This window comes from Lissotriton vulgaris, chromosome 3_1 (assembly GCF_964263255.1).
Source record: "Lissotriton vulgaris chromosome 3_1, aLisVul1.2, whole genome shotgun sequence".
Lineage (NCBI taxonomy): Eukaryota > Metazoa > Chordata > Amphibia > Caudata > Salamandridae > Lissotriton > Lissotriton vulgaris.
The window spans coordinates 1,065,314,011-1,065,329,489 of record NC_141689.1 but is presented as its reverse complement, the minus strand read 5'-3'; the positions used below and the strand labels follow the sequence as shown (position 1 = coordinate 1,065,329,489).

The window sequence follows — 15,479 nt, the reverse complement described above, 5'->3', positions numbered from 1 at the left end:
TTCACTCTTTTGTGCAGCAATAAATGCATTCAATATATTTCAATCACTCTGTGCGCTGGGCCTGGTACTCACCTATTCTTGGGAAGCCATGCAGCGGCAGACCTACTAAGATTTAATTGCATTTGCTTAGGAGCAGACCACACTAGACCTGCAAATCAGCAGTGCCGGATTAAACTGATTGGGGACCCCTAAGCAGTCGAAATTTCGCCCCTCCCTCACAAATTATCTCCTAACACTTTTTTAATTTTACCAACCAACAATTTCAATAAACCAATTGTATTACACAAAACTCAACATTAACATTTATTAATGCTATTAAACAAAAATCAATTGGAAACAATTTAAGAAAGCTTGATTGGATTTTTCTTTCAAGATCAAATCAATATTATTTTGATCCGTTGTTGCGGGCCCCTAAAAGGAGTGATGCCTGTAAGCAGGTACCTACTTTGCCTATTTGGTAATCTGGGACTGCATATCACACTAGGCCCTCAAAGGAAGCCTTTTCTTTTCATCGCGGCTGACATGTAGAGGTGTCAAGGAATGAACAGATGTCAGACAATGCTCAGAACAAAACCTTCAGATATGCTAGGGCAGTAGGCTCTGCTCAACCGATGACCTCAATGGAGTGTCCTCCAGACAGGACTCACGTGTCCAGTATCACAATGACCACACTGTAGCAGCTCTTTGGCAGTGCTTCCTCCACACGACCTGCCTCCTCTTCCTCAGTGTGGTGAGTCATAAATGAGCTACTCCCATCCATGGCCCAGAGGGTCAATAAAGTATTATCTCCTTTACTGCGGCGCAAATTCCGCTGCGGTGCGGGAGTTCTGAAGAGTAGGTGGAGCCGCGCCGGCCAACAGACGTGCGCAGCACTACCGAGGTAGTGCTTGCGATGGCCGTCGGCCGACGCGCGCAGCGAAGGGGTTATAGTCTACACCACAATTATGACATGAGCTGCCGCCACCACCTCCCATCTGACCTGCAGGCATCCCTTGAAATTCACCTGCTTAACCCACAATTCCAGGTCACGGCTACAATGCTGCAATCCAAAATACATTGCAGAATCCACAAGCTTCAGTATCTATTCACAACACCAAGTGGCTGTCCTTTCACAATCCTATTCTAAAACAAGGAATGGGGCAAAAGGCCAGCTGCAATGTGGCCCCAATTCTGGTATGCATTAAACTAATTATAATATGTTCCTGCAACAAATTTCTAACTGCTTTTTGGAAAGTTTATTTTTGCACTACAGATTCTGCTTTCCTTCTTCATGCCTCCAAACATTCTATGTCTTTCATGTGAAAGAGCTAAACACCAAGGACTTAAGTGGTTTGTGGAAAGAGTGATGGTGCAACCATGTATTATAATCAGGGCCACTGGAAATATACAGCAGGGAGGACCACGATATGGAGCAGGGCTGACGAACTTATGGGCAATTGAATACAAATTATGCGGCATAATGCATAACTTTTTTAAGCAGCATTACTACACTATTTTGTCATTTATATGTTATCTCTGTATGGTCAAAGGTTTCACCTTATTAATATCAGTTTAACACCTAAATACAGCAATCAAAAACGTAAAAAAGAACTTCCTCTACACAACAAAAGGCTGGTCACTGCATGGCAAATACATGTGGTTGCATTTTTGTAACTTTTGATTCGGTTGGCCTAGTTAGAAACATTTTTGTTGACATTTTCAAATTATACTGAAGAGTATGGATTATGTGGCAGTTCTATGATTATGTGGAAAACGTCATTGTACAGAATCGCATAATTCCATAACCTTATAACGAACGCAGAACTCCTTGATGACATGCAATATCACTACAATATACAACAGGGGGTACTTTAGCATATGTATGCATAATGTTTTCTACAGTGACATAAACCACGACTCCCATTGCTGAGAATGACTTGATACAGCTAACTTGTTGAAATAAAGCACTGACATATTAAAAGAGACATGCAAATTTAGAGTCCTCTATGAACCAGATTATTACTGAAAGGTAAAAAAGCACGTCATCAGGGAGAAGGGAAGGACGAAGTATACGTTGTAGGGTTTCAATTCAATTTGAGCTTTAAGCAACAGATTCTGTCACAAAGGCGGTTTATTGCTTGTAATTCTTGCTCCCCGTAAATGTCACTCACTGTTCCTTCAGAACTTTGTCGAATTTTCTGCTAATATGTTAGGTGATTTCTATGGAAGGGTGGTAAGTGTGTAGGGGAGGGGCGTATTGCCCTTCAGGACCAGGCTCGCGCCTCCTTTGCTATAATGTCAATGTGCGACCACTGAACTGCCTGGTTGCATTAATGGACCTCTTAACTAGGGCTTTTAGCTGAAACTCCACCAAGCGGAAGTACATGTAACCTTCTTACATTCTCCTCCCACCTTTTCATTTTTGCACACAATACTTCAGCGATAAAATGGCATATGGACATTCAGCTACACAGAGGGCCATTTGTCACGAGCACGACAGGTACCCATTTGCAAGTCGCTGGTGAGCAAGAGGTGGGCGTATCCATGGAAATCACATCTAAAGAAATACTCACAAGCCAAATGACATATGCACAACCTTTTATTTTGGCTTTCTACAATTGTGCTGAGAAGTCACAGAGCCCCCCCCCCTGGCTTCACATAATGGAACGGTACAATTCATGGCATTGGACGTGGACTCTCCCATTCGGATAGGGGTGGGGCTGATCAGCGGTGCTTGGCAGCAAATCTCAGGGGGCGCTTCCGTGCAGCAGTGGCTGCCAACCCCCTCCCAACAGCAACATGGTCATTCAGTCGAAAATAACTGCATAGCTAACAACGATCAGTGATGGAGCGCTCCGAGCGAGGTAATGGTCCCTTCAGGTTATGAAACGCTTCAACAGCAAACACACAAGTGACCACCTTCTGGAGGCCACACCTTTGAGGAACTTCTCAACCTTCTCACTTCAGTTTATCAATATAAAAACAGTGACCACAAAAGGATAACTCAGGCAAAACTAGAGCATTGCATTGGATAATGCACTGATTGTAAAAATGTGCTTTATTTTCCTCAATGGAAACATGCTTATTTAGGAAACACAAGATGGTCTCTGGGTGGTAAAGTAAACTTGCGACCACTACAAGACTCGCCCATGGTTCCCGGGTTCACTCAGGAGGGGAGAGCCAAAGGGGAGGATACGAGGTGATTTACTTGAACAAAGAGTGGGATTGTATTCTTGAATATGGAGCACAAGAATATCGTGACATACTAATATCGCAGACAATTTATTGAGTGGCAAAATATCAAAAGGTTAGTGACGTATACAATTACTATATTGACGTACCTCGAAGATATACATTTTCAATTCACATAAAAGTGGAGTTAGGTATAGGAAATCTATACACTGTTACCTTTAGATATTTTGTCCCTGAATATTCTGTGCACGATATTAGTGCAGTGGAGTAGTGAGGGGATGAGCTGGGCGGTCCACCCCGGGCGGCACGAGTTTTGGGGGCGGCTGCCTTTCCCCCTCTTACCTGCAGCAGGGATGTATGACATTATAACGCATGCTTTTACAACGCATGCTGTTACAACGCAGGTTTTACTACGCATACCTTGACAATGCATTACACTTTGGGGTGCTGGATAGGGAATAGTTTAATTTACTATTCCAACTCCAGTCCCCGTGGACACTAGGGAAGGTGTTGGATAGTAAATTAAACTTATTCCCTATCCTAGAGCACCCCCCCCCCCCCAGTGTAATGCGTTGTAAAGGTATGCGTAGTAAAACCTGCGTTGTAATAGCTTTGCATCGTAAAAGTTTTGTTGTAAAGGATGTTTCCCCTGCAGCAGGGCTGCAAACACAGGAACTGCCACGGGCAGCCAAAGGGGTACCTATGCCACTGTAGTAGTGATTCACAGTATTCTATAGTCGCTATTCAGGATCTACACTGAAGAGTGGATTTTGGATGAGAGGTGAGCCCCAATCAATGCCCACAATCTCTAGTGCGCACCCCACCCGCCCCCTCATTGTGCACACACGGCTCCTACTTCTGAGAGGCAAGTTTATCCCATCTCTATAAACTGACAGATTTCACCCAATAAACAACTTAACTGTTGCCAGATTGAAACCAGCACACCAGAGCCCTGCAAGGTCAAAATCAAAGTTGCAGTGAGATGGGTTTGCTGTCAGGGTGGTGCCTCGAAAGCTTAAAATATGAAGTACCCCATAGGAATGCAGTAGGGCTAGAAACGCACGGCATACCTACCACAAGGAGAGGGTGTTTTGGCTTGGTCTACCTACAGATGAAAAAGGTCAATATTAGGAATGTGCTTTAAAAACCGGCTGGGTCTCTTAGTATATCAGACTCCTAAACATGCTGATTAAAAGGAAAAGAGTTTCAGGCACGAGAGGTACAGTATGAATAATAACCATATATCAGATTCATTTTTTTCTTCAATCAGCATAAGAATATGTCATGCAGTGTAAACAGTTGCCCTTGTACAATATGGGCTTCTTCGTACAGAATTGTTTTACAGAAATCACTCTGAAAAAATGTTTCTGTTTTCACCCACAGTCAGAAAGCGCCACCAAGCAGCATCAAGGAATTGTATAAATCCGCACAAACACAAACATATTTCAAATGCAGAACAGATTTCATAACATAAAAAAACATGAATGTCCGCTCTCTGCCTTGAGAGCAAGCATGTCCTTTCTGCACCCTTCTGACCTACCTGTTTTCTTCAAATAGAAAAATAAATGCAAAACGGCACTTTCAATGGAATCACCTGGCATGTTCAGTACTTGGAAAAACAAAGACTTGAAAAGGCTTTGTGGACAAAAGAAACCCCAGCTTTCTGATATTCCTGCATAATGTAAAAGTCAGCACGCATAATATTGACTCAAACGTTATATCCTGCCACAAGTGGCTTGATGCACTTTTAGTAGGTAAGCGCTATAAAAAGTAGACAACTTCATGAATACAATTAGTCTATTCTTCTCGATGCAAGAATGCGCCATGGTTTGTGTGGTGCAGAAACACACACACTTCTTGATGTGGGTGTGTGAGAGTCATGCATGCCAACTCTTGTTGATATATCTCCATTGATTTTACACCCCCCTCCAAAAATATAGCCCACTCCAACGTAAGTCAACGGCCAAATAAAGGTTTTCCTTCTCCTGCCATAAAATATACCTCTTGGGCACTGCCATGTGTTGGCCTGTGGTCACAGAGTACACATGTGTTCACACAATTGTCTCGCGGTCCCAGGTGACCTCCTGAGGGTTGATGTAGCAGGAATACTTGTCCTCAGGTACGCTCTCACCAGGAGTCTCAGGGGACTCTGCGATGGGGTTGGCTCTGAACACCATCTTGTCGTCGGCAGCAGTGTACAGGATTCGGCTAGAGGTGGAGTTGATCTTCTGGAAGACGCAGTAGGCCGTGGCAGTGTCGCCTTCTGCTGGTGGCGGGGTGCCCGGGCAGTAGCACTCTTCCAGGTACTGCAGCACTTCCTCCTCCTGCTCTGGAGCATTGGCCTGACCCTTTGGGCTGGTGCCAACTCTCTTAAGCAGGAAGGGCTCCTGGGGGCCACATTTATTGGCCAGTTCATCCGAGCTGCCCTTGCCAGACTCCAGGTCAGAGCAGGGCGTCTTCAGCAGCTCAACAACCTCTTTGTCCATCCTAAGTTTCTTGAGGCATGTGCATGTGTTATCGGGCCACTTGGTACAGCCATCGGTCCTCTTGGCCAGCATGATGGCCGCCACTCCTGGTAAACAGATGGCTGGCCCGATGGCCAGTAGCGGGATGTCCCCAAGGAACTCACCCTTTATGCCAGAGACGGTGAACATAAAGCCGAACACCAGAAAAACACTAACCACAGCCACCACCAACCCCGTCCTGGGGTTGATGTCATCCGGCCTCATAGCTCCCACAGCGCCCAGTCCAAATCAACGGTTATTGACAGACCATCAGGAAATCGGATTTTTGTATTTCCTTCTTTTGGAGAACACCTTTCCGGTAATTTGTCCATTTGAAGAAAATTCCAAGCAAAGTTCCATAAGGAGAAAGCTAGCAGAGATTCCCAAAACATATCCGAGTCTCAGCAACGACCTTTCCGAAGATGTGAAGCATTGTCAAGGCAGGGAGGCATCCAGAAAAGTCGCCCAGCAGTCTTTATCAGCTGTGTCAAGCCAGTTAGCAGCCAATCCCCCAATCAGGGAGCTATCCTCTAAAGGGGGGCTTATTCCGGAGCGGTCTGGTCCAGCGCCCTGTCGGAGATCAAAAAGAGACATTAAAAGTACAGTAATGCACTCTGCAAACTGGGAGAGGTTGCGTTCCCATGCACGCGCCGTGCCAGCCAGCCAGAGAGAGTGCGTACGAGAGAGAGAGAGAGAGAGAGGCAGCAGCGAGCAGGGGGTGGAGAAATAGGGCGCGAGGGAGGGCTGCAAGTCCTAGAAAGACGGGAGGAATGCAAGCTTCTCTTGTTTCAGAAAGATAACAACAACAAAAATGCATAACCGCTGCTGAAAGCCGAGAGGCACGGACTATTTAACTCTCGGTGAGGAAAACGTATTCAAAATGCCACGCGGAAAACAACCAGAAATTAATTAAGCGTAGATCAGGCAACTGGAAACCCTAATCAGCTCTCAGAGTTCTGTGCTGGCAGCTAGAGGCTTCCCTTCTCCCCAGAGATGGTATTTTGTCTGTGGCACTGCACATGAATTCCCTTCAATTTTTACAATGATCCACACCGCCTTTGTGTAAAGAACACAGCTGTGCTGTATTGTTTTTTTTCAAAACATGATTTGCACCGAGTGGGCATGTGATCCTGTGACTAAACTCTCGCCCATGGGACCTGGTGACCGACTTTTAACCCGAGCGTCCCCACTGGACTAAACTGGGAATTTGGGCGCAGCATTTTATCTCCCTAAACGTCAGCCACCTTGCTGTCAAAATTGTCAGCAAGTGGAAACAGCCTATACTCTAGTTTTGCACTGTTTAGAAACAACTGTACATTTGCAGATGTGTAACCATGCGCCCATTGGCCGCCTCGTGCATTTGCTAAATTAATGCTCCCAAAATTATGCCATGCGCACGTTTTCTGTGCATAGATGGCTTCTCGATCACAAAGGGAGATTTCTACCCAATTCTTCAAGTAGCTGGAGGCAGCTGAGAAAATGTTGGGACACAAAGACAAGCTTGGTGTAACACGGTTGCTAACATGACATTTTTATTGCTGCCTGAAAACTGGACATACAAGGAATTCTGCTGCAGGTGTTCTTAAATCGTAGGTTATTGCTAAATATAGTGTCCCTCTGAGGTCAGCTCCCTCCTCCCCAGGTCAGCGCACTGGTCGCACTGCCCTAAAGCCTGCCCTATTCACATCTTTACCCAACTACACTACAGTGGACTTTCACAGCATGTTTTGGGACTTTGCCAGATAAAAAGCCATCTAGCAGTGCCGACATGCCTGCTCCCATGTCAAGAAAGGCAAGGCACCGGGCTCCCCAAAATCACTATGAAATAGCCTGACTGATGAGATACCCACATTTCCCCTTGCTTTGGAACTTCTACTCAAAGATGCAAGGCAGGGGCGTAACGCCGCCTCCAACAGCCCCTGTGGCGTGGGGGGCCAGCACCCCAGTGCTTTATGAGGCCACGATTCTGTGTAAAGCTATTGACTATCTGTACGATATCTAAATACAAAAAACGTGGGGGTCTAACAAAGAGACAAACATGTGTCTGGAACCATAAGCAATGTTATATCAGCAGACTGCTAGTAAAATAACTAAATGGTCTATTTTATAGAGTATAGTAAACCAACGCATGTAACCACCAGCAGCCATAGGCGAGATCCAACATCCAGAGATGGATTACCATCAAAATCTTGTTGGTGATCTAGTGTTCTCATCTGGTCATCCACAGGGCTAAGCTGGTGTGTCTAAGCTTTTTTTTTTCTATCTGTACGATATGCAAGACTCAGGAGCCCCTTATCACATTTTGCAGGGGGGCCATTATGGTACCTTAAGTCACTGAGACAGAGTTGGGAGCGAAGAGGAAGAGAGGCAAATGAAGAGATGAAGAGGGCTATCTGATTTCAGGGTGGGAGTGTGACACAGACATGTTGGTTAAGGAAAAGGGACACAGGCGGAAGTGGATGAGAGACAAGAAATATTCAGATTCGACAGAGCTGGAGTGGTAAAGCGACACACAGATGGTGTGATTGGAAGGAAAGAGGGATATTAATTTGAAAATTAGGGGATAGCGGCCCAGAGATAGGAAGTGGCCTGAAAAGCAGCATCAAAGGAGACATGAAGGGGGCACCTATTCAGATCCTGTCTGAGAAAACCTGAGGTAGTCACCAGTCCCTGCGACATGGGAAATTAGCAGCTCCCCCTCCTCTGGTGTGTGTCCTAATGATAAAACCCTTAGTTCACCAAGTTGAATACCCGAGAGGTTGCCATACTTAGGGATCGATGAGCACCACTGATAACTCATCTTTCCAGTAGTGACTGGTGTGCTCTTCTAGCTCTATTTTAACTTGATCAACTTTCATTGTTCCGAATTTGTTGGGGACTTCTGCTTTGTGAAACCTGTGGCAGAACCCACAGGATTATGTGTGTCCCTTGGGTGGTGTGCCAAGAGTCTGGTGGGAGGGGTCTAGCCACCAGTCATTCGTCAACCATTCTGTATTACAGATTATGCAAGTGAATAAAATATTTCCCAAAATATCAAGCTGTGTGACAAGGTTAATTATGTTTCAAAGTACTAGATAAAGTGATTTGCAACGTCCCAATAACTTTTTGCAGAATAATGAATGAGAAAAAGAAAAAGTCTTAGTGCCAGATGTAGGTCGCCAAATACCGGTCAGTAACGGCCGATTTCGGCCGTTACCGACCGGTATTTGGGATTTGACATGTAGGTGGCCTTATATTTACAGAATCAGTATATTTACCGATTCGGTAAATTTACAGATTCTGCCAATTACCGAATCGGTAAATTTACCGAATCTGTAAATCCAGATGTAGGTGGCACTTCAAACAGTGACACAGGCCATTACCGATTCGTTATTTACCATGTAATACTATTGCATGGTAAATAACGAATTCCTGTGTACATGCATATATGTGCATGTACACCTGTGCCATGTGACACATATGCCACATGGCACACAAGCCAAAATAAGGGGTGCAACAGGGTGTCAAAGTGACACCCTGTCCCCCTTGTAAATTCGGTAATTTTACCGAATCGGTATTTACCGATTCGGTAATTGACATTGGTTCCTATGGGCCTCAGGCCCATAGGAATCAATGGCAATTACCGAATCGGTAAATACCGATTCGGTAATTACCGAATGTTACAGATTCGGTAAAAAAAAATCGGTAAAAATACCTACGTAGCATTTACCGATTTGTAAATACCGAATCTGTAAAATTCGGTAATTACGAATCGGTAAATGCCATTTACCTACATCTGGCCCATAGTATCCTAAAGGAGGAGATGAAAGGCGGGAAGAGGAAGGGGTAGAAGAAGAAAAAGAAAAACAGAAAAGAGATAGATAGTTGAATAAAGACCTAAACAAGTCCCAGTGGTCTACCTTAATAAGAGCAGGCAAACAGTTGTGGACATATAGGTATCGTCTTTATATGTAGGAAGAACCAATAACATGCTACAACGTTCCAGACCAGGCAATGTTCGAGGTATTGTCAATTGCCCAATGAGATTTTTCATGACCCCCATCTCTACATCTCTAGTGGAGGAGGGGTCTAAAAATAAATTCTCATTGTTAGCCAACTAAAGTACAGCCATAGTCCATAAACAAAATACAGCAAGGACATCAGCTACAAAAAATATACAGCTGTTCTCAACAGTGAGACTGGGATTTAATTCACCAACATTTTAATCAGGAACATTATATCCAAGTTAACTGGGTCAGATGATGTAAAGTTTCAAACCATCATATGATATAAGCTCATTCTGTCATAAAATGGCTATCATAATGACATTTAATGCAGATCACCCCACCTCCAGAAGAAATCCTGCCTTTCTCAACACCCCAACGGTAATCTTATCTTCCTCATCAGTTTCCCTCATCACATCTGAACTAAAGAAAACTTTAGTAGTCTTGCAAGCCTCATGTTAACAAAACATAATAAAAATACATGCATATAGATTATAGACAGCTTTTAGTCAATCCTCGTTATCCATTGGACTACCCAAATCTCAAACAAATTATGCACCATCCCACTATAATGCACAGTAATAGGCCATTGGATACCTTAATGTTGAGGGACATTTTCCCATGTGCACATGTGTACATCCACCTAAAAATGAATATCCTCATGTTATACATTCTAAGGAACTTGTATTTTTTTAACATACAATAATGTTATGAGAATTGGCGTTTCTGTAACCACGGCAATGAAAAGTATATTCTTTATGTTTTGCTTACGTAATGATTAGTTATTGGTCGGAAACTCTATGTATGGTCTGGTGACCAAGACCCTGTGAGATGTCGAAACGTGTCTTATTTACATCCTCATTTGGAGTGACTCTTCTTCTTTACCGCAGGTTTGGTGAGAATTTTTGCACACCCATATATGTGTGTATATATATATATATATATATATATATATATATATATATATATATATATATATATATATATATATATATATATATATATATATATTCCTAACTATATATGACCTGAAACCTATGGTTTTTTTCAGTGAATATATATATATATGTATATATATATATATATATATATATATATATATATATATATATATATATATATATATATATATATATATATATATATATATAAATATTCACTGAAAAAAACATAGGTTTCACACCAGTTATAGTTAGGAATTTGCATTTAAAAAAACTATTAAATTCATTGAAAAAACCATAGGTTTGACACCAGTTATCGTTAGCTGGAAATTTTACTGACATAAAACCATTGAAATTCCCACGTTATAGTTAGTTGGACTCACTATAACTTGCGCGCCTGCAATGCACTGCTGATGACGTCACATTTTACATCACTCATGACATGGTCAGTGACATCACTCATGACATCACTGATGACACCATCCAGTGAATGTGTGTCTCTCTGTAAAATAAATATGTTTTATATATGTATTTGTAAAGGTCGATGGAAGAATACATTTTTAAATAAGTGTCTAAATGGATGTTTTTTAAAAAAAAATTGATTGGTTAACTGGCTTATTAAGTGTATCTTAGTGAATACATATATTAGCGAGTAATGTTTAAATATTTAAATATATGTATCAGTGTTTCACTTTGTGTATAAGTGGCTGCATGGGTTGGTGAGTAGCTACATGTGTGTGTGTAAGGGTTATTAGATGTTTTTTTTAGTATCAGTATGAGTGTCTGTATGGTTTGGTGGGGGTATTACTTAGCACATAGATGCATCAATGACTGACTCACTGTTTGTATGTGTTTTGAAGACAGCATATGTGCAGGGCTGTATGGGTGGATGAGTGTGTATATGTGTGTGTTAGTGAGTGAATGACTGTCTCACTAGAGTCCTTATCAGTAACTACATATGTTTTGATCTAGTATATGTGAGTATTGATGTATATAAGTGAGTATATGTGAGAATGAGAGATTGTAAGAGTTCCTGTTTAAATAAGTATGTGTTTCTATAAGTGATTGTTTAAGAGAGTATGTATGTGTAAGTTTCCTTAGAAGTAATGTGCTATTGTGTGTATAGCTGTATATGCAAATAAATGGATGTTCAATAGATTATTTGCATGTGTGAGTATGTGTGTGAGTAACTTTTGGATGACTGTCAGTGTGTAACAGGATGTATATGTGTATCACTACATATGATGAGTGAGTATATGTATGAGTGACTATATAGAACTGTTGCTGAATGAGTGGATGTGTATATAGATGGTGGAATTACTGAATTGGTTGTTGTAACTGGTATGGGTATCTCCATTTTTTGGAAAATGTTAGTTTCTATTTTTGAATATGTGTTTCAAGGGTTACATTACACTGAAAGGAGGTCTGTCAATCTGTCACATGGATGGTGTCATCAGTGATGTCATGAGTGATGTCACTGACCATGTCATTAGTGATGTAATATGTGACGTCATCAGCAGTGCATTGCAGGTGCGCAAGTTATAGTGAGTCTAACTAACTATAACATGGGAATTTCAATGGTTTTATGTCAGTAAAATTTCCAGCTAACTATAACTGGTGTCAAACCTATGGTTTTTTCAGTAAATTTAGGTTTTTTAAATGCAAATTCCTAACTATAACTGGTGTGAAACCTATGGTTTTTTCAGTGAATTTCATTGGGTTTTTAAATGCTAATTCCTAACTATATATAGGGCCTCAAACCTATGTTTTTTTCAGTGAATTTCAAAGTTTTTTTAATAGCAAATTTCTATTGCTATCAAATACAATATTTTTTATAATGAATCCTATATTAAATATTTATCTAATACTATTTTTATATGTATATATATAATTTTTTTTTGCCCTTGAGCGCTCCCGGTGCGCGTACCGTTGAGCGTACCGTTAGCACTATTGCCGCAAACAAAAACATCATCGTGACGTATCGCGTAGCCGCGTCCGCGTGATACGCACGGCGTAAGTGCACCTGAGCGCATACGATCGCGCTACGTAAGCGCCCCGGGGTGCATAGCGTAAGCACGTTGGGTCATGTGACCTAAAAATAACACTTTTTATTGGTTCAGGACAGTTTTGGTTTCCAAATGATGAAAGCCCGGGTCATGTGACCTGAAAATAACACTTTTCATTGGTTCAGGACAGTTTTGTTTTCCTAATGATGAAAGCCCCCACCTTTTTTCCTCATTCTCACTTTGTACTTTGAGTGTGGAAGACCTGTTTCCAGAGCTTTTAGTACCTATTTGTACTGAGAAATGGCTACAGTAGCAGCAGCAGCAGGAGTATCTCAGCCACCACCACCACCACCACCACCACCACAAGGACCACCACAACACCACAGTGGTGGAGATGAAGAAGAGAAGGAGGAGGAGGAGGAGAGGCGGCGCTACCTGCCAGAAGATATTACCCCCTACAAGCCAAAGGAGCACATTGTATGGGAACTCTTTTAAATCCCAAGGGGCCAAAAGAAAGTAAATGCGCCAAAGGTGACTTGTCTGATCTGTGGCACTGTACTTTCCAGGGGGAACCCTGCCAAAAAATATTCTTTTGGCAACAACACCATGATTCGCCACATGCAACGCCGGCACCCTAACAACTATAGTGCGGCAGAGGTCAGAGAACTGGCCAGAAACCCTCCCCAATCTTCTCCCAGCACCTCCCAAAGTACCCAACCCACTCCATCGGGACCAGAGACAAGGGAGATGGTCCCAAACATCCAAACGCAGTTTGGAAATTTCAAAATAGTGTGCATATTTTGTGGGCGTACAATTTGCTATGGTGAGCAAAGTTTTAAACTCATCAACCGTGTTGGTGACAACCACAAGTGCCCAAAGAAACCTTAATTGTTTCCTGATTTTTTTTGCTCCAGTTGAGCCATTTACAATTCCCTGTTTTCTGTTTGTCCCCATAAAAATTCCCAAAAAAATATAAAATTGTTCATAAAAGCCAAAAAAAGTACAAAATGTTAAAAAAAACATTAAAAAAATATAAAACACCAAAAAGAATTAAAAAAACAGTTCTTTTTAGAACTACCTCCAATTTATAAAAAGAGGCTACATTTTTTTAAAACTCTGTCATTCTTTTTTCCCCATGGTACGCTCCCCGGTACGCTCCCCAGTGCGCGTACTGGGCGCTCCCCCCGCGCAAATCGGAAAAAAAAAAATTGCCCTGCGGGGCCCTTTTATGGACCCCACATCAAACCTAGGGGGTCAGGGGGGTCTACCCTGCCCCCTTTTGGTCATTTCCTCCTTTGTTTTTGCCACCTCTTGTGTCTCGATCCTACCAAGACACAAGATGGCGGCCGCTCCGGACTGTTTGGAATGTTGACAGACACCCGAGAGCCAATCAGCTTTCCGCGCGCGAACTCGCGTAGCGCGCTGGTACGCGCCCCGGTGCACGTACCGTGGCGCGCTTATAGATATATATATTTTTTTTAACCTAAATTACTCAAAATCCACTGGAGCACATATCTTGAGACATAGCAAAGGCACATCGGGCTACCAGTCCCTACAATTTTGCCAAGTTTGGTGGAAATCCATTCAGCCGCTCGGGCTAAAAGTGAGTCCAACCACCCTATGGAAATTAACATGGGGAAAACATGTTTTGGGACCCCCCTTTTATCTCGGCCCCGCTTGACGAATCCCCCCCAAACTTTCAGGGAAGGAGCGGAGTGCAGCGAGGCAAATTTCAGGAAATTTTCAGGCAGATTCCTCAACCGGCGTCAAAGTTATTCCCAATAGAATGTTGCGGATTCCCTATGGAAAACAATCCTAACTATAACTACCTACTGGCGACCGCCAGTAGGTAATATATATATATATATATATATATACATACATGTACATTATGATATACTCCACTTCAAAATGGATACCGTTTTTACCTTGGTAATTCTATCATGCGATTGTGTAAGTGGTCCTTTGTCTATGTTGTAGGACTACAATTGTGGTGGTGTAAACCAGTATCCAGTGTGTGAGTGTCAGACTCGAATACTACTTAGCAATTAGCTTACTGGTTCTTGCATGGGAACAGAGATGCTGGGTCCCTAATCCCCTTTAGCAATGCTCGTAGGTCTTTTAACACCTTTGCTGCTATGGGTTTTCCCCTCCTGTGCTTCTTTGTGAGCTTTCCCATTATACTTGACGAGCTCAGCTCGTCATCAGCACAGCTCAACCCTGCCTCATGACGATTCGAAGGGGTTAAAAGAACCTCCAAATCATTACTCTGGGGGATGGGGGAGTTGGATAAAATAACAAACAAAGAAGAGACTGGTCCTGAGTGGCTCCTTCTGTCAATTAACTCGCCTTCTACTTCAGTCTTCCTTGGAACCTTGGAAATAACATACAGTTACAAACCTAACTTAATCTGGCCCTGTGACTTATCTTACTCTCTCTTCCTTTATATGTTATCTACCCTCACTTTTCAGGACTCTAGCCTCTCTTCTGTATTTATCTTGTGGATATTCTTTTAAACTCACTCAATTAGTTGTTACTACAGAGGAAGAAAAGAATACATTATTTTTCCCTGTCTACCTTCACTTGTCTCTATTTATTTTGGTATCTGGATTTAAACACTTACTTCACTAATCGGTCAAGTTCTTTTTTAACTTCTTCTTTCTGTCTGTTCTTCTTCTTATATTTCTCTGATATTCTGCGAGCATCCTACTTCCTTAACCTCTGTTATTCTTTCTTTTCTAGCGCTATAGAAGTCGGGGCAGTTCTTAGCTGTCTCTGGTGAGTATTTACATACTTACACTGTGTTGTCTTTTCGGTACAGTTTTTGTTTCCTTCCCTTTTGACTCTGAATTCTCTCTCTCTCTCTCTAATTTA

At 42.3% G+C, this 15,479-nt stretch overlaps 1 protein-coding gene across 1 annotated transcript; it reads right to left on the bottom strand.

Moving 5' to 3' along the window:
- Positions 1-3,963: 3,963 nt before the first annotated feature.
- Positions 3,964-6,327, bottom strand: TMEM215 (transmembrane protein 215). The gene has a single exon (XM_086963104.1). The coding sequence runs from the start codon at positions 5,898-5,900 to the stop codon at positions 5,223-5,225; it is 678 nt and encodes a 225-aa protein (XP_086819230.1). The 5' UTR covers positions 5,901-6,327; the 3' UTR covers positions 3,964-5,222.
- Between the last annotated feature and the right edge of the window lie 9,152 nt (positions 6,328-15,479).

Bases quoted from the DNA above. Each gene is read 5' to 3' on its own strand.
- TMEM215 (XM_086963104.1), bottom strand. From the start codon at position 5,900: ATGAGGCCGGATGACATCAACCCCAGGACGGGGTTGGTGGTGGCTGTG.